The sequence below is a fragment of the Apodemus sylvaticus genome, chromosome 9 (genome assembly GCF_947179515.1).
Source record: "Apodemus sylvaticus chromosome 9, mApoSyl1.1, whole genome shotgun sequence".
In the NCBI taxonomy this organism is placed as follows: domain Eukaryota; kingdom Metazoa; phylum Chordata; class Mammalia; order Rodentia; family Muridae; genus Apodemus; species Apodemus sylvaticus.
The window spans coordinates 22947885-22973704 of NC_067480.1; the positions used below are offsets into that span (position 1 = coordinate 22947885).

General features: G+C 48.3%; 1 protein-coding gene across 9 annotated transcripts in view; it reads right to left on the bottom strand.

Annotated features, from left to right (window-relative positions):
• Lrrfip1 (LRR binding FLII interacting protein 1) overlaps positions 1-14983 on the bottom strand; it is a 132143-nt gene extending 117160 nt beyond the window's left edge. For 3 of the 9 annotated variants that reach the window (XM_052193641.1, XM_052193642.1, XM_052193640.1), the window contains exon 1: positions 14824-14974. In XM_052193641.1, the coding sequence (XP_052049601.1) occupies positions 14824-14919 (96 nt within the window). In that variant the 5' untranslated portion in view covers positions 14920-14974. Of the gene's footprint in view, positions 1-14823 lie in introns of all 9 variants that reach the window. The other 6 variants (XM_052193652.1, XM_052193649.1, XM_052193646.1 and 3 more) reach the window with 4 other exon arrangements.
• Positions 14984-25820: the final 10837 nt, after the last annotated feature.

Here is a 25820-nt window from a genome sequence, read left to right on the forward strand (position 1 = left end):
GTACATACATGGCTTTGATGGTTCCTGCCTCACTTCCAGCCAGCCCCTGCCTTCCTGAGGAACACTCCAGGCCTGGACTGGCTTTTCAGCTACAGGAAAAAAGCTCGGACATTGCCAATGAAGCCTAGAGAGTGCTTGTTGTAAAGAGCAATGCAAGCTGGGAGTGGTGGAGCACGCCCATTCTCCCAGCACTCAGGAGGCAGGGGCAGGCCAATCTCTGTGAGTTCAAGGCCAGCCTGGTCTACATAATGAGTTCTAGTACAGTAAGTGCTATGAGAACAACAAAACCTCTGGAGCCAATGAGCACGCTGCCCATGCCAGCAACAGACACGGGTGTGCCTGAAACCTCTGGGGCCCTTTAGGGCTGGTATGTGTCAGCCCAAATGTGTTCCCTTTTGGACCCATGTGAATTCTGGGAGGCAAGCAGGTGGCTAATATCCTACCTCAAAGATGCCTTTCCGTAACCCAGTCAGACAGCCTGAAGCCTGGAGCCAAGTCTGAGGTAGAACCTGAAACCTAAAGCTTGGAGTCTTGAAGGGAACAAGGAGTCTAGATTCTAGAGCAGAGCCTGGTGCCTAGAACCTGAAGTAACAGGGCCTGGGTCCTAGAGCCTTTAGCCAGGAGCCTGAGCGAGAACCTGGATGCAGGAACCTAGAGTCTCAAGGGGAAAGAGGAACCTGGAATGTCCAGTCCTGAGGAGAGTTTTGGCCTGGGGACAGAGGTGTGAACCCCTCTACCTCTCTAAGCACAGATGACAGGCAGGTGACCATTGCATACATGTCTGTGACTGGCATGATGTTCTATGCAGTTTCTGAGGTTGTGTAAGGAGAACTCCCCTGTTGAGCACGTGTGCACAGACAGCAGGCCCAGCACACATATGACATTCACACCAGCTCACGTGTGCCATGGTTTTATGACAGCATCCATCCCTCAGGAGGGAGCACCGGAGCTCGGGGACTCTGTGGCTCCATCCGAGATGGGCAAAGCCGACGCATGGGAACTGTGGGACCCAAGGTTAATGGTCAATGCTACATTCCCCATGAAAGATTCAGTATGACCCAGGGAGCCTCTTAGGAGATGCTGCTGGGCTGGGGAGCTGGGAGAAGAAGTTCTCACAGCAAGAAGAGCCCAAAGGCCTTGGCCACAGGAATGACTGTGGTCTCTGGGGCTGCAGCCCTTTGCTGGTGAACTCTGAGGAAGCTAAAGGGCAGAGAGTCTGCAGTTTCTGAGTGTGCTGAGAACTAAGGAGCTGTGACCATTAAGAACGGGCTGGCCATAATAGCCACGTCATCCACCCACGTGTGGACTTTGACAGAGACTGGTAACTTGCCTGGGAAATGAACAGTCTATTCACAGACGTTTCCCAATATAAGTTAGTGTCCGTAAACCCAATAGGAAGTCACTCTAAGCCTTTGACTGCTTTTCTCCCACAGGTGGTACCCTGGCAGCAGGAGGTCCACCAGTCATGCAGGGCAGCCTGGGGGGCTCATGGTGATGGTGGGGGGAGGGGCAAGAGGAAACAACAGCCCACTCACTGATTAAGGAGAGGAATCTGGGAGAGGGGCACATTTCAGGCTGGGTGGGAACTGGGCAGGTCATGAGGCTTCCCAAAGAAGTACCATGGGCCAGAGACCTCAAAGGAGGAAAGTCAGCAGGTGAGGAGGGAGGGGACAGTGTGTTCTTCGAGGAAGACAGACCTGGGCTGTGCATGCAGGTCAACCATGAGCCCTCTTAGTGACTCCTGCCTTCCGCCTACAGAGGCAGACCCTGGGGTCTCCGGCTAGTCAGAGATCCACGATATAGACACAGCTGGTGGCAGAGCTGGCGCCGTTGTTGTTCACACACTATGGGACCCTGTGGGGCTTAAAGAGAAAGCACCGGCTATTGAAGATGAGGTATAGGGAGCCTTCCAGGGGGGAAGGTGGGCCTCATCGAAAATCACTCTGAACCTTGCAGAGCAGAATAAAAACTGTGTGGGATACAGAGTGAGCACCCTGAGGGTTGTGGCTTGTTACCCTACCTCACTCCTGAGGAACATGTTTTAGAAACTGCTATCGGAGGGCTAGCCCCTGGGATGGGACCCTCACCCTTTCCCCACAGTACCCAGTAGCACTGATTATCAGCCCTCCTGCTCTATGGAAGGAGGCCTTGGAAAAGACATTTAGCCAAGGAAAAGAAACTAAAGCTGAAACAAAATCCAAGTTAAAAAGACGGGGGATGGGGCTGGAATCAACTTCACTCTAAAGCCAGGTTTTCAGGCATTGAGAGGGAGAGCTGGTGTGCTTCCCTCTGAAGTCACACATAAAAGCAGGAGCTAGGGGTACAAGTGAAGGAGGCAAAGGTGCTAGAGCAGTGGTGCTCCACCTGTGGGTCGCAACTGGATCCCAGGGGTGGCGTAGGTCATCAAAGACCATCAGAAAAAAACCACAGATATCTCCATTACAATTCATAACAGTAGTAAAACTACAGTTATGAAGCAGCCACAAAAATAATTTTATGGTTGTAGGGGTGGGGGTGGGGGCTCACCACAGCACAAGGAACTGTATTTAAAGGGTTGCAGTGCTAGAAAGGTCGAGAACCACTGTGGTAGAGCATTAGCAAGGCCTTCCTGTCCCACTCAGCAGACCAGGGTCACCTGTATCCCACTGGCTAAGGGACTGGACCGCCCTGGGTAGAGCAAGGGTGGGTCCTCAGCCAGACAGTGCTATGTGCACAGTCCCGTCTGGGCTAACAGAAAGAGGTGCAGAGGCTGCATGGTACATTCTGCGAATATGGAGTCCTGAGGAAAGAGCCAAGATGGGAGCTGCAGGGACTCAAGGGTGATGGGGAGAGGATTCTGGGTAAGACAGTGACCCAGCATCTATATTAAGAAGCTCTGCTTTGTTGGAGGCATGGGGACAATTTTAATCCTGTGGAAAGGTGGATGTCATTGATCATTTGTTGTCCCGTTTCTGTGCCCTGCTAATTCTGGGTTGAGTATTCACGGCCCTCCAGCCCCACCCTCACATGTCACGCTGAATTGGGATGTGCCCCATTTTCCCTCTGCCACCATACCCGGATTTCAAGTGGGCAGCTGAGCTGACATAGCAGACCAAGGTTGCACCTGAATACGCCTTGACCTTGAACCTGTAGCATCCAGGACTATGAACAGCCAACATCCGAGTTACTACTATTCAGTCTGTAGTGTGTTGTTCTACCAGCATCCCACAGGCAATGCCACCATCCTTCTGGAACACAGCCATCAAGTTTGCAGCTGAGGCCTCCACTTCCAGAATCCAAAGCTGACTTCTAGAACTGCTCAACTTCCCTCTCATCCCACCTAACTCCCTGACTCCAGGGAAATGGTCCCTTCTCTACAACTTTCCATAAGGCCCAATGCAGGAAATGCAAAAAAAAAAAAAAAAAAAAAAAAAAAAATAGCTAGCCATTCTGCTTGCCCGAGGAACAGCCACTTGCCCTGACAGAGTTGCACATCGAGGCTTCCATAGCATCTGCACTCAAGGCACACACTTGACAGAGGGGAGGCAACACCTAAATCAGTGTTCTCCCCCAGAAGGCATCTGACAACGTCTGGAAACATATTCCCCTATCACCACTGAGGAGGTGGAGTTACTGGCATCTGCTGATCTGGTATATACACAAGAGGGTATGAGCTGGTCCTCAAAACCAATAGCATCTAGGCTAAGGAACCCCAGAGTATCCCGAAGGAAGACATCGGAAATGGAAATGAGGAGTTAAAAGGCCATTACCTCGTCTCAACCCATGTGGCAACCATGCTGGCTGGCTGGAGGCATGGGTTAAAAATAGGGAGGTAATTTGGTAGCTTCTAAGAGGTCAGATAAGCCCAAAGATAAACAGTTGTGAACAAGCCCAGCCTCGAAGGTCCAGGTCTTCAGGAAGTCCCTCAAGACAGTCACTTGCCTAGGGTACTTGAGGATGGGGAACCTGAGTGCATCCTCCTGCCGACTTAAACTGAGGACCATGAAACAAGAGTGATACTAATACAGTATTGATGCTGAATACAGGTGTCCTTTGTGCAAAGGACAGCATCAGCAGGCTTTGACGAGGGCAAAATACCTGCTATAACAACTTAAGGGAATGAGGAAGACATCTAGGGAGTTGGATCACGAGTCTTGGGCTATGATTCTGAGGACAAGCACATGGTGGTGGGACCTTGTGGTTAAAGCTTCCTACTTCATGATAGACAGGAAGCTACCAGAGAGTAAAAGACAGAGGAAGGCCCTCAGACAAAATAGAGCCTCCAAAGACAGTCTTTTGCTCTATTTCCTTCAGCTAGGCCCCACCTCCTAAAGCTTCTCAGAAGATCCTCCTCAAATACTACCAGCAACTAAGAAGGAACCCTTCAATATATCAGCAGGTGTGTATGTGTGTGTGTGTGTCTTCATTCCAAATCCAAATCATAGCAGTCCACGGCTCTCATACTCTGAGCCAGGAAAGCCCACAGGCTTGTGAACACTAAGATGAACACAGTTAAACCACAGCCTTGAAGCCAAATGCAGTGGTACAAGCCTGTGATCCCAGCATCCTGAAGCAGGAGGCTCTTCAGTTCAAGATCAACCTGGTAGCGAGTGATCCTGTCACAAGCAAATGAAGCCACAGCCATTAACATGGTCACAGTAAGTTCATTTAACCAGTCCCTTATGCCATCTGCCTTTCTCTTCCTGGTCGGAGGTTATCTTCCTTCTAACTTCTTTCCCATCCTTCCCCTCTGTCCTCACCCTGCTCCATCTTTTTACTGAGGAGGAAGAGTTTCAACCCTGCCCCTGAATCCTTGGCTATGTCCCAATTGGACTTGGAGCACCAAGGTCACCTGTTTATCTGCCCAAGCCACATGCAAGCAGGAAATGTCCACCGCCCTTTCAGTAGTAGTACCTGCTAAGTGCTACACGACACACTCCACCACGTTACCATAACTACTTGGCAGTACCATTCCTCTTCCACAGACAAAGGGATAGGATGAAGACCTTTCTATATGCGTGTTTCAGGCAACGCGCCACCACAGGCTACCTGTTCCCTCCCACCTGTACAGCATTTCCCTCCACGTCTGTGCCAGATCGTGAGTGATATGTGGCTAGAGAAATCTCAATTGGGATTTCAAATTATGGGATAGGGTTATTATAATATAGCTCCATAAGGGATAAATCATTGCTCCAGAGCTACGGGACCTTTGCCAGCACAGTGGCTGCTGGCTACGTGGCTATTTCTATCCATTTCAAAACAATTGAGAATGAAGGTCCTCAATTGCGCTGCCACACCGCGACTGCTCAACAGTGATCAAGGACGGTGGCTCTTGTGATAGCCTTCAGAGACACAGACAATTCCCACCACAACCAGGAAGGCCAGGCTGCTCTGAATGAGAGAGAGCAAATGTGCCAGAGTCAACCAGAAGCATTTCAGGATACTTGGGATATCCACGTTCCCTACTCAGTTGGTTTGGGAATCCCACCTCTGGTACTATCAGCCTGGATATCTTGCCATCATAGAAGATGGTAGGAAGTAAGAATAAAAGAAACCAAGGACAAGGATAGCAATGCATCATGGGAAGGGGTAAAAAGCGGAATGATCAGTGTGTGAGCTCTGGACAGCATGTGAGCCCCGGGAGAGCATGTGTGAGTCCTTGGATGGTGTTTGAGCCCCACCCCCAAGACAGCATGTGAACCCCCCGGATAGCATGTGAGCCCCTGGACTGGACAGCGTGTGATCCTCTGAGGTGTTCTATATAAACAGGGTCAGAGCTGCTTGGTGAATCATACCAAGAAGGGAGTGGAAATCCTGACGGAGGGCACCAGTGGCTCAACGCTGACTGTTCCTGGCTCTCATGCGCTGCTGACCTGAGAGTTTACCCCTGCCAAGGCTGGATCACATTCTGCCTACCCAACTCCAGGTGGCTTTTTCTTTCTTTTTTTAATGTAAGGTGCATCTCAGGTTCTAGAGAACTAGACAAACCAATGAATGAATAGATGATTCTCGATGCCTAATGTCAGATTTTGGCTGTTGCTATTTTGTTGGATTTTCTTTTTTTCTTTTTTTCTCCCATTCCTCCCCCCCCCCACACACACACATACACATACTCACACACATTATTATTTTTTGAGACAAAGTCTTGCTAGATTACTCTGGCCATCCTGGAACTTGCTATGTAACCCAAACTGGCCCTTGAACTTGTAGCAATCCCCCTGCTTCTACTTTTCAAGGGTAAATATCACAGGTGTGTGTTCTTAAACCCAGCTCAAAAATCTTACTTATTTTTTCAACTCCAAACTAATGAGTGATTTATCTGCTTTGTAGGAAGATAGTAAGTTCAAGACCGGCATAGACTATATAGTGAGACTCTATATTTGTGGAAAGAGAGAGGGAGAGAGGTGGTGGGGGGAAGAAAGTTGGCCACATGGCTCAGTGGGTAAATACATCCCTGCTGCAAGACTGACAACTTGAGTTTCATCCCTGGAATCTGAATGTGTGTGAGAGAAGTGACTCCCACATGTTATCCTTTGACATTTGTCCTGTGGGATGCACATGCGTACATGCCTGCACATCCACACACATCCACACACATATAAAATAAATACATGTGGTCCAAGTACAGTGGTACACAATTCTGATCCCAGCACTTGGGAGGCAGAAGCAGGAGGATCTCTGTAATCTCAAGGCAGAGATATGATTTATGTCTCAAAATAAATATGCAGTAAAACAAGATTTAAAAGGAAGAATCAGAAAGGGAGAAAAAAGATGAGAGGCAGGAGGGAAACCTCAAGAAATTAAAATTAAATATAGTTCAGGTATATTTAGTAGGAGTCGATTAACTTGAATTCTGTCCCAGATGATCTAATAAAAGACAGACTGGTAGACAGAACATCAGTCGTCGTCGTGCCCAGAAGAGAGATGATGGCTGGCTGGTGGGGTGGGAACACCAGAAACCTCACAGAAATTCTGGATAGTCATTTCCAGATTGAATGAAGCCAGTCACACTCAACACATATGGAGAATGCCTAGGACAGTAAGAATAGTGAAAGTTACAGGGTCCAGAGAATAAAAGCAGGTAATAAGGCTGACACTGCGGAAGGGACTAAAGTTTTCAGAACAACCCTCAAAGCTAGAATAAAATAGGAAGAGGCCCTGAGATGACAGCAGAAATTCATTTTTAATTTTGCTTTTCCACATTGACTTACTGGCTTAGTAGGTAATACAGGCATGTCCTTGACAAACCTGCTTGTGCTGCTTCCCACTCTCCTTCGCTGTGGCTCTGCGGATGCCCACAGACTGCAGCCTTCCCCACAGAGGACCGAGCGCCACCTCACTTCCTGCACAGGGCTCTTTTCAGTTAACAACGCCAATTGGAAACTTCAAAGGACACAGAGAAACAGTTGACGTTCTTTGGAAATTTACTTTTCACCTAGACCTCTATACACAACCAAACTATCAATCAAGTTGGGGGATAGAATAGGAGGCTTTTTTAGGTGTGCAAATATTTGGAAAGGGTACCCTTGTTCAGAAGGACATGTTCCAGCAAAACCAAGTTTTGAGCCAAGAAAGACAATTACAATCCAGGAGACAGGGACTCAACCTCCACCCCTCAAAGGCAAAAGGATCCATCCTTCAGAGCTTGTAAGAAGGGAGCGTGAGCCAAGGAGGCCAAAGCCCGAGGACACCCACACCTGACTGGGAGGGTTGTGGGGAACACATAGAATGCATGGATGGTCTGACTAATTCCATTACAAAATGGGACCATAAAGGGTTGGTTAAGACTTTGAAGAATTATAGATTATAGATATAGGAACAGGCAAGCAGTTTAAATAAAAAGAAATAGCTACTTGTGCTGGTTAGTTGACTCCCAAAGAGTATGTAACACGCTCACTTCCACTGGCACTTCCTGTGTGCACTTTGGCCATTGCCCTGAGACCTTTACCTGACATCTCTCATTTGCCCTCGTAACCACCTACCTCATGGGAAGTGGACTGTTTGCTATATTTCTTTGCTATACTTATGGGAGGTCCAAGTGCTCATGTAATTGCTTTTGACCATGGAATAAAGGACAAATCTGAACCCTTGAAACCTGATTCTAGCATCTAATACCCTCAACCTACCATGACATTATGCCAATGAGTATATTATTTAACCACTACAATAGAAATGCAGGGTGAGGATGTGGGGGAATGGGGACCGGTCTCCACAGATACCCACTCTCAAACTTCAACCCAGGAAGCCAACGGACAGCATTTAAACTTGATAAGCCTATGAAAAATAGTTTTATAAGTTGTACTTTAGTGATAGAATATCTACTTATATGCATAATAGTTGTGAAAACCATGGCATTCACCAGGCTATTCAGGGACTTATGGGCCCATTAAAATATTTGGCTTTTACAGGGCAGTGGCAATGCATTGTTTATGAAAATATCTTTTATACTCTAGAAACTGGAACTTTTGCTAGACCTTACAGTCTATTTTATATATAAATATATATAATATATTATATGTACATATATGTGTGTAAGCATGTACATATAGATATGTATGTACATATATATAATATGTTAATAATATACTTTGAGGTCATGTAAGACTCAAGACTGATGTCCTACTGTGAACTCAAAACCATTTGCTTGATCTGCCTTTAAGAAAGCAATGTAACAATCAACCTGACTTGCCTTAGATCTCCCATGTAACCAGCTTCTATAACCTAATGCATAGCTATAATCTTAAATTACGATTTTGCCATGCCCCTGGCCCAGAGAACAATGTGTGTGTTATGCTAATTATTTGCTGAAAACAGCAAATATAGATTGAAAACAATCTTATGAAACTGAGTATCCACCATTAATGCTGCCTACATTTGTATATTGCTTGGTGAAAAATAATGTTTGTACTACTGTCTCTAAGATGGGATCAACTGGAGTCTGTGACTTAATCCCTTGTGAAACCCTGCTAAAGATTTCTGTAGCATGTCTTTCATTCCTTCCCCATGTGACGTTTCCTGTGCTGGTCAATAAAAGGCAGAGCAAAGTCCTTTATGAGACACAGAGAGACTGAGACAGAGGGACAGATTCACAGGACAGTTCAGACAGGCCCAGGTTTAGACTCATATACCACAGGCAGAGGTTATAAATGACACCAAGGGGCAGAGCCTTGATTTCTCTCCTTACCGTGACACAGAGGCACTATTGGTGACTGAGTGCATCATTAGTGCTTTCAAACCAATACACACAGCAGTGTAAGAAGCCATGTTCTCAACAGAGATGTGCCAGGGTCTGACAAGTATTAAAAGGAGAGTTCGGGAACTAAGGAGACTGATCAGCCAATTGCTTCTGCAGCAGACCCAGGTTCGGTTCCTGGCACCCCAATGGTGGCTCATAACCGTCTGTAACTCCAGTTGCAGGGAATTCAAAACTTTCTGGCCTCCTACATGCACACAGTGCACATAAATCCACACAGACACACATTAATAAATTTAAAAAAGAAAGCCCTAAATTTACAAAACCATGAACAGAACTGTCCAGCTGTGTTGGTAATGGCCCGGGAACAGGAACAACAGTAAAACTGCATATTAGTTTGATGAGATAGAAATGAAAGCTTTCCAGGTAGAGGAGTGAAAAGAAGAAGTCCTGGACATAGGAAGGCAGAGAGCACTAGTGGCTGCCTCATGAAAGGTTACACCGAGGGCTCACAGGTCAGCTGGGGACAGCTGTCCCAGGGACGGGCGAAGCTGGCCTGAGCGTAGGCTGTCTTCTACAATGACGTCTTAGACGGGGCATTAAACGAACGCTCTACTCTTCTGAGGAGACTTAGTACGCTTGTGGGATGAAGCTTCTTCCCTTTGTGTCCCACACTTTGATGAGACTCGCAGGTGACAACCTTGACTACCCTCCAGGACTGTGGCCTTCATCATCCAGTCTAAGTAAGGTCTCTTTAGCCTTTCATTGGAAAATCCCGACACTGAGCATGGAGCGAGGAATCACTTAGACCCTCCACAGATGGAGGAAGGGACAGCTGGCTCTGATAGAAATAGCTGTGGGTGTGGCCTAGAGGCCACCAGAGACAGCAGGGTGGGCCAGACAAAACTCTGAATCCTCTGTAGTTTTTTTCCATCTTCCGGAAATCACATCAATAGTCCAAGCTCACGGGCCCAGGAACTCCTGTTTTGGCCATTCACAATACCTCACAGATGATGCCCATCCCCCACATTTGTGTCTGTCATAGAGGGCCACCCAGGATGGCTACATTTGAGGTGGGGCAGTTCTTCACATTGGACAATGAAAAGCCACATGTTCCTCCACCGTATGGAAGGTGGGGTACCACCACTTCCTCACTGCACAGTAATAACCTGACCACCCCGGGTGGCACAGCCCAGTGTCCGGTAGACTTTTCTGAGTTAACTAGTCTTGGGAAACAAAGACATCTGACTGTAGTTAAGTGGCGGGGTCGTAAAAAGGGCCATCTCCCTTTGTTGAATTCAGGCAGTGGCTGGCCCCAGTGTCTGTCACATTGGGGGAATGGGGTATGGGGTTTATGACAGAGGCCAGGAGTCTGTCATGGTAGCTGGGTGATTCCCAGATCCCTCAATCCAAGAAAGCCAGGTCATCTTGCTGCTAAAGATAGTAGAGGTAAGAGTCTAAAATGAACTAGACCCATGAGCATATCCCAACCCACTGAAATCCCAATGGCCTTGAAGCTTGAGCAAGCAGGTGCAGAGACAGGCTCACTTCACACTGGCTGAGGCCTGAGGCCTGCTTGGGAGGCTACGCAGAGCACACAGGGAAGGACTATCTCAGTGGGACTGCCCAGCACAGAGGTGGTGTTCCCAGCAGGTTTCCCAGGAGAAGAGCCTGCAGCAGGCATGTGGCTGCTTGCGGTTTCCTGCAGGAGCCCTAGGGACAAGCAGGATGGAGCATGGGCTCAGCAGGGTAACACGGACACGAACCATCAGCCTGTGCATCCAGGGCAGGAAGCCACCAGAGTGGGAGGGTGACATTCTCTGTTCTCACGTGTGAGCTAATGGCTGCAGGTTGCCTTCTCCCAGGAGTGCTGCTGGGGATGAGGGGGGAAATCTTCTACATGCCAGGAACTTTGGTCCAGTGAAGGTGAAGTTGGGGGGGGGGTCTACGCTTTCAATATTCAATGCTCCTGGACCGCATGCTTACAGGAGAATTCACTTACAGTGGGTTCCTTTAGACAAGAGGCTTCAGGGACGGGTATGGGTATTCATAATACCTTACAGGTGATGACCATTCCCCAGATCTGTGTCTCTCTTAGGAGGGCCACCTGGATCCCCCTTCCCTTTCTGTCTTGCCCTATGGAGTGTGGAAAGGCATCTCATGCAGGCCACAGAGGGAGGGGCCAACTCACCACCCAAGGAGATGAGGACTCCGCTAGCTTATGATGGACAAACCCAAATGAAGTCAGCTGCTGTGACTGTGGCATTGGAAAGTCCTGGAGAGGAGACTGAACAGCCTTGGGCAGAGAGCTGAAGGGGAGGTCTAGGCCCTCCCAAAGTCCCTGGCAGAAGGTCCTCGTGGGAGGAGGGAAGACTCAGCCTGGAGATCTACCTTCTGAAGACTTCAACAACACCTCTGCCCAGATGTGAGACCTGGCACTCGTAGCCTCCTAGAAGGCCATGCCTTACTGTCTGGAGACTGCTGGCAAGCCCCTACCCCCAACATCATGCTAGAATTTCACCTCTCAAAGATGATCCAATCAGCACTGATATGCCAAAGACATATTAAATGAGAACCCATCTACTTGCTGGGTTGGAGCCAGACAGGACCCGTGGAAATGGAAAGAGGCAAGGCAAACTGTGGAGGGGCACTGAAAGGCTCTGTTCTTTCCAGCCCAGGAGAATTGAATTCCTATTCCACTCCACTGAGTGGGTCCGCTGCCCCTATGACCCAGGCCTCCTCATGACCTTGACCCAGAATCTCCACTCGTCTTCCTGAAAGCAACATTCCTCCTACCACTCATAACCCCTCCACCTCCACTCAGGTCTATACAACTTCCTAAAGGATTCAGGGATGCCCTGTCCTTAGTTGGCATGTGCACAGGACAAGGAGCCCTCCCCAGATCCAGGCCAGGCATGGAGAGTCCTGTCTCCTTTTGCAATAGACTTCATGGAAGCCAGTCATCTGTGGTCTCAGAATTTGGAGCAGAACTCTAGAGACCTGCAGAGGTTTCTCAGAGAGCTGCCTCTAGGTCTCTAGAGAGAGACAGACAGAGGGGACTATAATTCAGGGATCCATCCTGGAATGATCCCTTAGCTGAGGCTAAAGTCAGTGAATTTCTACACAGCACCTCTGCCTATGGATAGGGTCAGCACACAGGAGCCTATAGTATTGAGGTACAAGTACTAGCATTCTCTCCTCAGATTTCCATACTGTGCTGCTATATGCCCCTTGTCTAGGTCAAGTGGTCAGGGCTTCTGTCTTGGCAGCCAAACCATCTGACTGGTAGATAGATCCTTCATGAGCTCGCGATACCATTTCCTCCAGGAAACAGCCTCTGATGTTATCTGCTAGCTGGAATTCTCTCTCATTCCAGAACCTCAGACCCTCCCACTACCTTTCCGATCAGATGGGGTCTTCTACGGACACTGTTGATCGACAGGTTCCAATCCACTCTTCTTTTTTGTGAGACAGTCTCGCTTTGTAGCCCAGACAGGCCTCCACGTCCGCACGCATCCTCCCTCTTGCCCTCTCCAGTGCTAGATGACAAGAAAATCCTACCCACATTGCCATTACCCTCTTTGTGATCCAAATCCTTTCCAGTTTCCCCGCTAACTCTTGGCTGTTTAGGATTGGGTGTTGGATACCATGATCATGGCTTAAAGAGTGAATTGCAAACCAAGCCCGAGACAATTTTGCTAATGGCCACAAGAACGTTCAATAATTCAGGGGTTAGAGATTTGCCATCCGAATACTGATTTAACTTCACAGTTGGCCAACAGAATTCAGTCTGTAGCAGGGCAGACAGCATCACCTGCTCCCTCCAATCTTTTCACTGAATGCCCCTGGGTCTGGGTAAGGGCCTCATCTGTGGCTGACTTTTTTCATTCGTTGGTTGGAAATACTTTGCCTGCAGTTCCTTTGTGTGTCTCCGAGGCCTTAGGGAGTCTGGTCCTCTCTCGGAGATGAGAACAGGGCTGGGGGTGGGGGCTGGGAAGCTGGCTTTCCTAGACCAGCACGGTTCTGAGTGGTCTGACTTGTCTGGAAGCTCAGGTCTGACTCCTGCCTGTCTTTATAACTGCTGACTGCGGCTCCCTGGCTGCAAGGTAGAACCATTCCCTGGTCTCTGCTTCCAATCTATTTTTATAACAACCAGCGATAAGAGGCTGGCTTACAGGACTTCCAACCTTCTCATTCCTTTGTCCTGCAACCACCGGGGTTTGTGGGGCACTCTGGCCCTTCCAGGGACACTTGTTTGCTGTATAGTCACATACCCACCTTAGAGACTGTTGTAACCAGGAAATTATATTCAAGCCACTACATTTAGCAAGTGTCTGTATTTAGCTGAAGGTCCTGTAAGCAACACCGTTAATCACCCACCGTGCACCTGTCTCTATGAGCTCTTGGTATAAGATGTTGCCTGCCTGCCTGCCTGTCTGCCTGTGTGGCGCCTTCTACAGGCAACCAACTAACCTCCACACATTCTGCCAACTTGTACCAGGTACAGGCAGGGACTTACACCTCTGGTGACATTGGAGAGCTAAGTGGTCTCAAAGAGGGCAGAGTTTGTATACTGGGCTTCAGGGGATGGGTAGGAGTTTGTGGAAAGCCCTCTCCAGGCTTATACAGAGAAAACCATTTCTTTACACAGTGTTCTGCAAACACAGGCCTATGTACCAGTAAAACTGAAGCCAGGCATTCACAACTACAAACAGGAAGATCACGGCCGCTACTTCTCCAAGGTAACCATAGCCTAAACTGCTGGGAAGTGTTTCCACTCAGAAATAATATGTAGGCTAACTCTCCATCACAACCTGCTCGGAAGAGATGGGAGGAGCCTGGATTTCACCTGCATGGACATTTTAATTTTATTATTATTACTATTTTAGTGTGCGCACAGGACGCTCAACTCAAAAGGAACGGAAAGGCAATTCAAATGTCTCTGATTCCTTTGTCCACCCTGCGTCTTAACCAGTCGGCCCCCTCCCCCAGAGCGGCTGCTACCAGTTTGCTCTAGTCTTTCCACGTGTCACGCATGCTGCCGCAGCCTAAAGGTTGCATCTTTGTGGAAGGAAACCCGGCGTTTGTGCAGACATGCACACCCATGCGCCTTCCTTTGCCACACGAGAAGTTCATTAGCGAACGCTTTTGCTGTTGTAATGAACTGTCCAGGAAACTTTCATCAAACGTCCAAACATGCCCTCGCTTGCTCTCAGGCTGGTCCAGACCGGGGACCCCTAAGTTACTCCCAAGCTGATCCCTATGTGACAATGGTCACCAACCAACTGGGGCCATTTCAGCAAGGCCATGTGGCTTCTGAAGCCGTAACTGGTCATCAGGGTTGTCCTAACCGCCTTTCCCGGTATAAGAAGGGACACTGGGCCCCCACTCGACTGGGACCCCCGCCACCCTGAGCCCCGGGTAGCCCGATTGAGTCAGTCCCCGGGTCTAGCGGCCCACAAGGACCAGGGTCTGGAGCTGAGGGCAGTAGCGCCACCAGCGTGTGGCGGGTGCCGAGTAGTCCGCAGGCCATGGATGAAAGCTGGGGCCCAGCGCTCCTGGGGCCCGGCCCAAAGCGCGGCCGCTGGGGACCACTGGGGACGGCTGGGGACCGCGGGGGACGCTGACAGCTGTGGCCGCGCCTCGCTCACCTCGCGGGCGATCTGGTTCAGCGCGTCGTCCTCCGCCGTCAGCCGCTCCCGGTTGGGGAGCCGCTTGCGCCCCGATCCCTGCGTGCCCATGTCCATCGGCCACGGCGCACAGCTGCTTGCGGGACCGGTCTCCAAGCCGCGCTCGTCCGGCCGCCCGCTCCGCCCCTCGCTCCGCCGCGGCGTCATGGCGTCAGCGGCGCGGGGCTGGGGACGCGGGGGACGCGGGAGGCCAGGGCCAGGACCGTGGGGATCCTCGGGTACCCCGAGACCGCGAGGTGGGACGCAGGGACGCAGGGTGGTGATGGAGATGCTCAAGCGGTGGCGGCGAGGAAGCTGGGGACAGGAACACGGGCAAGACAGAGACACAGGGTACTGAAAGTGGCTGAGACCCACAAAAGAGGCTCCCTCATAGGGGCGGGCCAGCGGTCAGGGACCTAGGAGTAGCAGACTGTAGAGGCGAGGTGTTGGAATACCAGAACACTGGGGACATTGGGCACGAGGGGATACTGTGAGACCAGTTGTTGGTGGTTAGGGGTGTGAGTTGTAGAGGGCAAACTGCTGGGAACTGGCATGCCCACCACTGGACCAGTGGGTGGCCGAGTTTTCCACTCCAGACCCCACCTCTGCTGGGGTCATACAAAGGCTTTCAGAGGATTGGATGGCCCAGAAGAGTTGGCACCGAGGAGAGATGGGTTCAGGTCATAATTTAAGCCAGCATCCCTATCTCAGCCAGTTGAGATAAAAGCCCTTCCCCAAGGATTGAGAGCCTTGCTCTGGAATCAATTCTGGGTGGCTTCTGATGGCATCCCAGGTCCCTGAGACTCCAAACCCTGTGAATCGTCCTTTGAGAGAACACAGTTCCGTTTGCCCGTCTTTCTGCGCATATTGTTGGCTGTGGTGCCTCCTGACTGGTCACTTGACTCCAGCTTCTGAGAATGAGCCCGGCATATTCCCTGCCACCCTGTGAACTTCATATTTGAAACTCTCTATGGGCACCACTGGGAAGGCTAGAAGGCCAGGCAAGGCAGACAGAGTTCTTATGTCCCTCCTTGTCTCCTGGCTCTTAGTGGCCTGTTTTGTATTAGACAGGGCACCCGCAGATGGTCAGGTTGGCAAAAGCGCTAGGGTATCTGAAGTCTGGGTAAGATTCAAGGTGGCTGGACCTGGGGAAGGACAGGAAGGAGGATGGCCCCGAATAAAGGACAAGCTGTATGAAGTCATGGGTAGGTAGCAGCTCTGCCCCCACTGGGATTGGAATGGTTAACATTCTAATGCATTTCCAAGCGAGTTGTGTGACCTATGGGCATGAGCCCTGTGGAAACTGAAGGGGACATGAAGCAGACCCCTCAGGTACAGAGAAGCGGATGGAACTGTGTGCCAGCGAATAGACAGTGAATGGAGTGTCACAGGAGGGGCGAGAGTTTCTGGTTACACGGTTCGGGTTACCACCTGCTTGGCACACTGTAGGCAGGAGGGAAACACCTGCTAGCCAAATCTCCTATGCCATGCTCACACCATGGTGAAGGGGCATACTCCTTAGTGATGTAATCCCGCCTGGGGACATCATAGGCACTATCTTAGAGGCATTGAGATTGACCCTATCTGCCAAGGCTGTGTCCCGCCAACCTTCACTCACATCTGTTCCACATCTGCTTCCTGTCAACTGATCAGCTGGGGCTCTAAGACATGACAGTAAAGGTGGCAGGCTGGGTCGCTACCCTCTTAAGGCTAAGAAAATACTGGGTGCTCCTTATCCAAAGCCAATTCCAAGATCCAGCATCTTCCTTCTGGGAGAAGCCTGCCTGATGTTTAAGACCTTCTCCTCTACCCTCAATCCTCAGACCTGCCTACCTGGCATCCTAGGAGTCTGAGCCTTTTATTCTAAGGGGCGTTCCCTCAGCCCAGTTTGTGCAATGTCCTCCAAGTGGCTCTTTCCCTTCCCATACAATAGCTTCAGTAGACTGTGTCAGAGCACTGAGAGGACACATGATCCAGGGCCACTATGTTCATTTCTGAGATCCTCCTTAAACACAAATGCCACCCTTAGAAAGGATTCAGGAAAAGACTGAAGGAGAGCCTGGGGAAAGGACACTGCACAATGGTTGAATCCTATAGAGTTTCCCTCCCTGAACTTATTTCCTTGTTCACTGGGCAAGCTCTGCAGGGGGGCAGGAATCCAGTCCAGGTAGTTCGAAGACTCAGAACTTCTGGGGGAGAGGTCCACAGGAGCTGTCAGAGGGATCAAGCTGGGTGCACTGAATCATCATGGGCTCCTACCCCAGTCTCCTCTACTGTCCCCCACCTGCGAAGGATGGAAAGGCCTCCCTTGGACTGTAGCAGAGAGAGTCAGGGTGAGCTATAGACCCTCCCGGAGACGGCTGGCAGAATGGCGCAAAGGCTCTTGTGGCAGAACATGGGGCCAAGATTGAGGATGCTAGTGGGACTGAGAACAAGTTCTGTGTCCCGCCAGGAGGGTGGGTGGTTTGTCTCCCATGACCAGCCAGCCATTTTCAGTTGCTTCTTTCAGTGGCACATATTTCCAAAAGAGTAAAGTGGCTTAACTCACCCCGAGTTGGCTTTCTTAAATACCGGTGGACGACCTGTTACAGTTCGGGTTTCTATTGCTCGGAAGAGATATCATGACCACAGCAACTCTTATAAAAGAAAACATTTAATTGGGGCTGGCTTATAGGTCAGAGGTTTGGACCATTATTGTAATGGTGTGAAGCATGGCGGCAGGCAGGTAGGCATGGTGCTGGAGGAGCTGAGAGGTCTATATCTGAATCTGCAGGCAGCAGGAAGAGAGGAACACACTGGGCGTGGCTTGAGCATAGGAGACCTCAAAGCCCACCCCCAGTGACACACTTCCTCCAACAAGGCCACACCCACTCCCACAAGGCCACACCTCCTAATAGCATCACTTCCTGTGACCAAGCATTCATACACATGAGTCTATGGGAGCCATTCCTATTCAAACCACCACACAGCCATTTCCAATAGACTTCAGGTTTTATAGAGAAAGCACTTGGGGGGGTTGTCTCGGGGTTCTTTCACGTATTCCCACCTAAGCCCAACTTGATGCCCACACTCGTCTTTTTCCTTCACTTCTAATCAGTTTTCTTACCCCTTCTTCATCCCACCGTGGTCGGTTCCCAGTTCAGTTAGGCTCCTCCTCTTTGTATTGCTGGGGTGGATGGTTTCCTGAGTGGACTGCATGAAACAACCACAGGAGGTTCTGTAAGAAAATACTAGAAGTCCTATTAATAGCCAGGCTGGATTACATGAAGAGACGGCAAGAATATGATGCAAGCTGTTGGGCTCCCCTTACAGTGCAGGGAGGGGGTACATGGACATGGAGTGGGACTCCAGTGGGATTACTATGAGGTTCAGCATGGCTGTCTGAATGTCACTGAAACTGATGCCATTTGATGTGCCATTCCAAAAGTCCTCCACCATCAAGCTGCCCACTCAGATCTCCAGAATGGTATTGTTGTGGCTGTCTGAGCAGCTCTGGAGGGGCCCAGTACCAGATGTGACTGCACACCAACGAACTTGAGACTAGTTAGAACGCTGAAGTTCTCAAATGTATTTCAAGTGTTGTTCCTGTGGATTGCACACTCCCAAGAATCACCTCAATCAGGAATTTTCTACAGACAAGGAGGTGGAGTAGGAGGGTGATGCTTGGATATGTCATGCCTGTCTCTGGGTACATGTCCCCCCTCCCCCGCGTGTGCATGTGTGTGTGTGTGTGTGTGTGTGTGTGTGTATGTGTGTGTGTGAGATGCTTGGACATGCCATGTGTGTCTCTGGGAGTGGGAGAACTGAGGGTGGCAGTTTTGCACAGAGTCAGCTCCCCAGGAGACCTTTTTTTCTTCTCCTCCACCCCTCCTCTTCTGCCTTTCCTCCCTCCTCCTCCTTCTAGGCTTTGATCAAAGTCAAGACCTGCTAAACATGTTGCCTGTCACCCTTACGGCACTCCTCTGTAGCTGCCTCAGGGCAGCTTTCTGAAGCCTAGGACCAGACTTACCCTTTTATTCCCCCAGGAGCCTTCCTTGTTTAGGGTTGTGGATCCATGAGTGTTTAGAAAATGTAACTGGAGGGGCTGGATAGATGGCTTAGTAGTTAAGAGCACTGGCTGCTCTTGTAGAGGACTTGGATTCAGTTCCCAGCACCTACGTGGTGGCTCCCAGCCATTTACAGCTCTACTTGCAGGGATCTGATGCCTTCTTCTGACCTCCTTGAGCACTGGGAATGAGCATGGTATACATACACATGGAGATACAGGCAAGCCACTCATACACATAAAACAAGATAAATCCCTTAGAAAAGAAAATGCACTGGAGCACATAGAGCCTTTTATATGTTTCTGTGTAAAGTAGGATATAAAAACCAATGTTCTTTTTATTTCTGGAAGAGAAATAAAATACAAATGCTTATTGACTAGTGATAGAATCAACTTTCTCCAGTGTGAGATTTATTAGCCATTAAATCAGTTGGTTTAAACACACACACACACACACACACACACACACACGGCAGGTAACTTTCAGATCCTAGCCACGGAGGTGAAGCTATATCAAAAACCCATTCTTCACATAATAGTGATGCTAAACCTGTCTGTACAAAAAGGAGCCATTTGTGAGTACCAGGGAGTCAGAGGCAGACAAGAATCCAAGTGGACAGAGCTTTTGCAGAAAGGGACACAAAGGTGACATCTTCCTAGTGAGCCATTTGTCATCATTGAGATATACTAGGAACATGTCTCAAGATGGTGGACCAAAGGGTTACACATCCAAGTCTGGGACTACAAAATCAGCAGGAAAAATCAAAGAAATGGGAAAACCATTAGGAAGGAAGTTGCAAGATACTAATTATCCACTCTGTGTTGAGTCCTGAGCAGCATACGTGGATGGCTCTCCAAGAGACCTAGAAGAATGCACCAGCTAGAATCGTGAAGGAACTGAGCAGAGGTTGTTAGCACCTGCCTAGTGCTAAGGAGATAGCTTGGGTCTAGCTGAGCTACTGGGGCCTGGAGCTGTGGTTTGGAAGTATCTCCCAAGACCCATGTTTTCGAAAGCTCACCCAACACCTTCCTACACCATTAAGGTTGTATAGTTTTTGTCAAGTTGGATCATCTGTGAAGAGGGAACCTTAGTCAAGGAACTGCCCCTATCAGACTGGCCTGTGGGCTTGTTAGTCAGGCATTTTCTTGATTAGTGATTAATGTGGAATGGCTCAGCCTACTATGAGAAGTACTGTCTTAGTTAGGGCTTTACTGTTGCGAACAGACACCATGACCAAGGCAATTCTTATAAGAACAACATTTAATTGGGGCTGGCTTACAGGTTCAGAGGTTCAGTGCAGTATCATCAAGGCAGGAAGCATGGCAGCATCCAGGCAGGCATGGTGCAGGAGGAGCTGAGTTTTCTACATCTTCATCTAAAGGCTGCTAGAATAATGGCTTCCAGGCAGCTAGGTTACGAGTCTTAAGCCCACACTCACAGTGATACACCTACTCCAACAAGGCCACACCTCCTAATAGTGCCAATCCCTGGGCCAAGCATTTATAAACCATCACAAGTACCATTCCTGGTCCTGGGTAGTATAAGAAAGGATGATCAAGACACGGAGAGCAAGTCAGTAAGAAGCATTCCTCTGCATCAGTTTCTGCCTTCAGGTTTCTGCCCTAATTTTCCTCAGTGACAGTCTGTGACTTGGGAGCTGTAATATGAGATAAACTCTTTCCTTCTCTAAGGTGTTTGGTCAATGTTTTATCACAGAGATACAAACTATAATAGAGATGATGGAACCTTTAGAAGGCAGGACCTGAGGGGAGGAAGTTAGGTCATTGGTCCATGCTCTTGAAAGGCATAATGGGACTCTGGACCCTTCTCGTCTCTTTCTTTGCTTTTGATCACCATGAGGGAAGCAGTCCAGTCTAAGCAAGATGGATTGTTCCCTTGCCACAGGCTCTAAACCAAGAGCACCAAGTGACTATAATTTGAAAAGTCAAACCATGAACCCAAAGAAACCTTGCTTCCTTATGAGTTGCTTCTCTGAGTTATTTTGCCATAGTGACAGGCTATTGGCTATTGCATTTGACAGGCCTTGGCTCTCCCTGACATCCCAAACACTTCTTAAGGGTGAGCTCCCAATTGTTCTTTCCCTTGAAAATATAATAGTAAAACTCAACTAGATGCACTGTGACAAAACCTAGAACCGAGTCTCAATAGGACCAAGGTAACAGTCATGGCTGTGGAAAGTTAGCTTACTGCCAGGATCCAACACTCTTCAAAAGAAGACAACAGAATCCAGAGTCTACAAAAATACTACCCTCACTAGACACCATCCTAAGGTGTTACTGGGCAAGAAAGAGAGTCACAGTTATGTGACATACAATCAATTGAGAAAAATTCAGAGGTGATGTAAATGTTGAATTTGTCAGAGAAGCAGTATAAAATAACCATGAGAGATGTGGGTATAAAGGACAAAGACAGGAAATTCTAAACATGAATGTACCAAGACTTCATGTCATGTGTAGACATCCCCATTTGTCATGAGCTAAAGTGGAAGACTTGCTTGAATCTGTGCTTGTGTGCATGCTAAGTAAGTGTAGGTGCTTGTGAGGGCCAGAAGAGGGTGTTGGGTCCCCTGGAGCTGCAAACAGTTGTGAGTCACTGTGGGACCATGAAAAGCAGTCTGTGGCCTGGTTGAGCGAGGCTTACTCTGGAGACCCAGGAGAATATTCTACAAGGGACAGAACTGTGAGTCATGCTCCTACTTAAGCTCCTGACACCAACTCCATGCTCCTGACTCCTCAACTCCATAAACCTGTGGCCCTCAGTGACATAGGGCCAGGCCGCTAGTGTTCTGGCTGGACTCCACCCCCACGGTCTCCTAGCTACAGGGTTAGGTTTTCTCTGCCCCACGGTTACATGGCAATAGTCAGGTGGCCTGGCCACTATAATAGGGGCTTCTTGGCCCCTCCCCGCTCTCTTGCCCCTTTCTCTTGTCCACGCTCTCTCTTGTCTCTCGTCCCCTGTTCCCCCTCTCACCCCATTCTTCTCCCCTCTTTCCATGTGGTCATGGCCAGCTCTCACCCCTCTATATTTTCTTTCCCTCTTTACTTCTCTGTTTCCTTTTCCTATTTTTCTATAATAAAGCTTGAAAACCATGGACTGTCTCTTATCTAAACTTGCCATGTTGGAGAAATGGAACAGGCCTCAGCATCTCCAGCCACCAGAAAGGACCCAGGACTTCCCTGCCCAGCTGGACTTCCTCCACAGGGATTCAGGCCTCTGGATCAAGACTGGATCAAGGGTTCCATTCCCCCTAGCTGGGTAGCCTTCCTCCACAGGTACACGGGCACTCGCCATTCCTACCCCCTACGCGGGTCCACCTGCTATGGCTACAAGCCACCTGATGTGGATCCTCTGGAAGAACAGCAAGCACTCTTAGCCACTGGCTCACCTCCTCAGCCACAGAAAAAGTATATTTTGAAACGGTGTATGGGATAGTATTATTAAGAGGCTGGATAATATATAAGAAAGGATTAGTAAACTAGAGGAATGATCAATAAAGTTATCTAAACAGAACACAGACAAATGAAATGAACAAGAGTGGGTTTAGGTGGTTTGAACTCCTATAGTGGTCAATGCATTTTCAACAAAGACACCATGGGAATTCAATGAAGAAGAGGGACTGGAGCCACCGGGAATATATATATATATATATATATATATACACACACACATACATATATATATATACACACACATACATATATATATACACATACATACACACACACACACACACATATATATATATATATATATATATATATATATATATATATATATATATATTCCTTGATACATATATATCAGGGAATAGAGCCACACACATTTAGGGCGTGTCTTTCCATCTCATTTAACCCAATCTAAAAACTCCTCCAGAGATGTGCCCAGTGGTTTGTCTTCTAGATCCTCTCAAGTTGACAGTGCAATCACACATAAACTGCCATGTGATGCATCCTTTCTACTCCTAAGAATTTACCCAAGACAGAAGAAACTCTGTCCCAGAGGACACACACCAGAATGTCTGTGGCTGTTCGAGTCACAGCAACAAGAAGCTGAGACCAACCAACTGTTAACAGACAGAATGCAATGTAGAATACACAAGACCTTTTCACTAGCAACAGACATAGTAAGATAGACAATGATGGGTTCTAGCATGGCTGCTTTGCTAGTTATCCCAGGGGGTACCACACACACACACACACACACACACACACACACACAAGGACCCCTGTTGTGGACTGGCTCCTCTCCATCCTTAGAGAATTCACACATACCTGCACATCTGGATACAAACCCATCATTCCTCCAAGGTGTCTGGGTACCTATCACCAGTGAAACTGTGCCCGGGGTGTCACAGTATTTATGTGCAAGGCACCATCCTTATCATCCTTATCAGTCACACAGCCCCGTCCTCCACAATGGAGCAGAGATGTTTCAACTCTCTTTTCTGGGTCTGGAAGATGCTTCTCATATTTTTGGCAGGGACTTTTAAAGCACGTCATGTCCTTGATTTGGCAATTTTAAAATAGCACAAACATTTCATCAAGTATTTTTGTTCACTGAATAATGCCCTGGAGACTTTTCTGTGTGTGAGAAAAATCACTGGAAATTTCCCCACATTAAGATAGTGCTGACAATGCAACCACTCTGAGAGCCTTGCTCTGACTGGTTTCACTCAGCCTAACTCCAGGGAAGGTCCGGGGTGAAGCATTCCACACCAGCATCCAAGCTATTTTAAGAACACAACAAAAAAATAGCTCCTAGGGCTGGAGAGATGGCTCAGCAGTTAAGAGCACTGCCTGCTCTCACAAAGGACCTGTGTTCTTGCTCCCAGCACCCATATGGTGTGTGTGTGGGGGGGGGGGGTCACAACTGTCTATATCTCCAGTTTCAGGGGTTCTGATTCTTCTTCTGACTTCCTTGGGCACTGCACATATATAGGATAGATAGATAGATAGATAGATAGATAGATAGACAGATCTTTTAATAAAAGAAGAATAGCTTGTCAGTTATTTTTTTGTATGGGATGTTCAAATTGAAAATTCTTATAGTGACATCTCCAGACTCAGAACAGTTTATAAAATCGGCTGTGCTTTATCAAATTTAGAATGACTCAGAGTAGAGGGAAGGTCATGGGGGTTCTTTGATGCAGAAGGCTTTTCTCACCATAGAACATGACAAAATGCAAGGTGGGATCACGGAGGAGATCATGTGGGAGTAGAATTATCTGAAAATATCTCATGCCTTTAGAAATGGAATGTTTGCCAAATCTAGAGACCAAGCTCACAATATGCCTGAAAATCATTTAAAACCATGTACTGGGTCTGTTTAACTTGTATTTAAGAAAATAATGTAGCCAAACCTACTATGCGTGTGTGTGTGTGTGTGTGTGTGTGTGTGTGTGTGTGTGTGTGTGTTGTGGTAAGCATTTGCTGAAAGCAGAAAATAAGTTAAAAGGAACCTTAAAATGTATTAATATGTATTCCATAAAGGCTGGAAATAGGCTGGGAACATTTGTTTCTAATTTTGAGTGCTTTTCTGTGTCAGTTGGGGGTCAGTAAAATGGCCTCCCCCCTTGTGTGACTGAACAGGATGTCTGTAGAAGGAGAATTCATCCTCCCTTATGTAATGCGTTCTATGTTGTTCAGTGAATACAGAGCAACCCCCTTTGTTGGGGACAGAAAATGGATAGACATCAGACACATATGAATGACAACTCACAGGTCACAAACCACAGGTGACAGGCACATGAAAGGCACAGGGAAAGAAGTGGAGACTTCATATCTGGGTTCATTCTTGTTTTAAGGTGCTTGAAGAGGAAGGAAGACTCATTCTTTAATGCTGAACTAACATAGAATCTGATAAAAAGAATCCTGGCACATCTCCCATGACCCAGAGCCCCGAACACTAACTGCACAGCAGAGGGTCTGGGGTAAGCAGGGCACATACCTGTCTTCAGTGTGTCTCAAGGTATTGAAGCATATACATATATATACACATATACGTACTACACACACACACACACACACACACACACACACATATATATATATATATATATATATATATATATAGAGAGAGAGAGAGAGAGAGAGAGAGAGAGAGAATTGGAAATGAGCCCTTGCTGGGGAGAAGGTCAGGTAGACTCTGAGGCAGGGGGATGTACACTGCAGTCTTGGGTTTACTTGGTTCATTGTACCTAGCTTTTCTTCTTTACAGTGGCATTCCTAAAACCTTGCATCCAGATCAGGTATTGGCCTTGTCAAGAAAACATGTCAGGATCCTTGCTCAGCCTGACACCTGCCTAGTGCTGAGGCTGCTCTGAAGGAGTGCCAAAGAGATGTCCTTTCAGGCAGAGAGCTGCTGGCCTTGGAGCAGAGCTAGGGTGGATGAGGAGCACCAGGCTTGACTCCAGAGAAGAAGGTGGTCCTTCAACAAGCCAGATAAGACAATGAAGGCATATGAGTTCCTAAATAAGAAAAGAACACACTGATGTGTGTGTGTGTGTGTAGTAAGTCCGCTTCTTCCTTGGGGTCAAGAGACTGATTTGTTGTCTCTTAGTGACTGGGGAATGAGTGGGCTGGCAGTGCATGAAGGGTCATTCATTAACCCACACACTCCCTCCTAGATTCACTCAGCTCTGTGTCAGGCAATGCAATCTTCAATGGGAATTCTAACTCTTGATTTGTTTTCATGCACCCACCTGTTCACTCACTTCCAAATTCAACAGCCATTTTCTGAATGCCCTGGGAACAGGGCAAGGGCTTCTTCCTCTTTCACCCAAGCTCCAGGTGTCATCATTTGAAAAGCATCTCTTCTTCCCAGTTTGTCATCAAAGTCATGGAAATCTTCCTGCCTCGGCCCCCGCAAGTACTGGGGTTACATGTGCAAACAATCATTCTTAGCTCTGCTTTT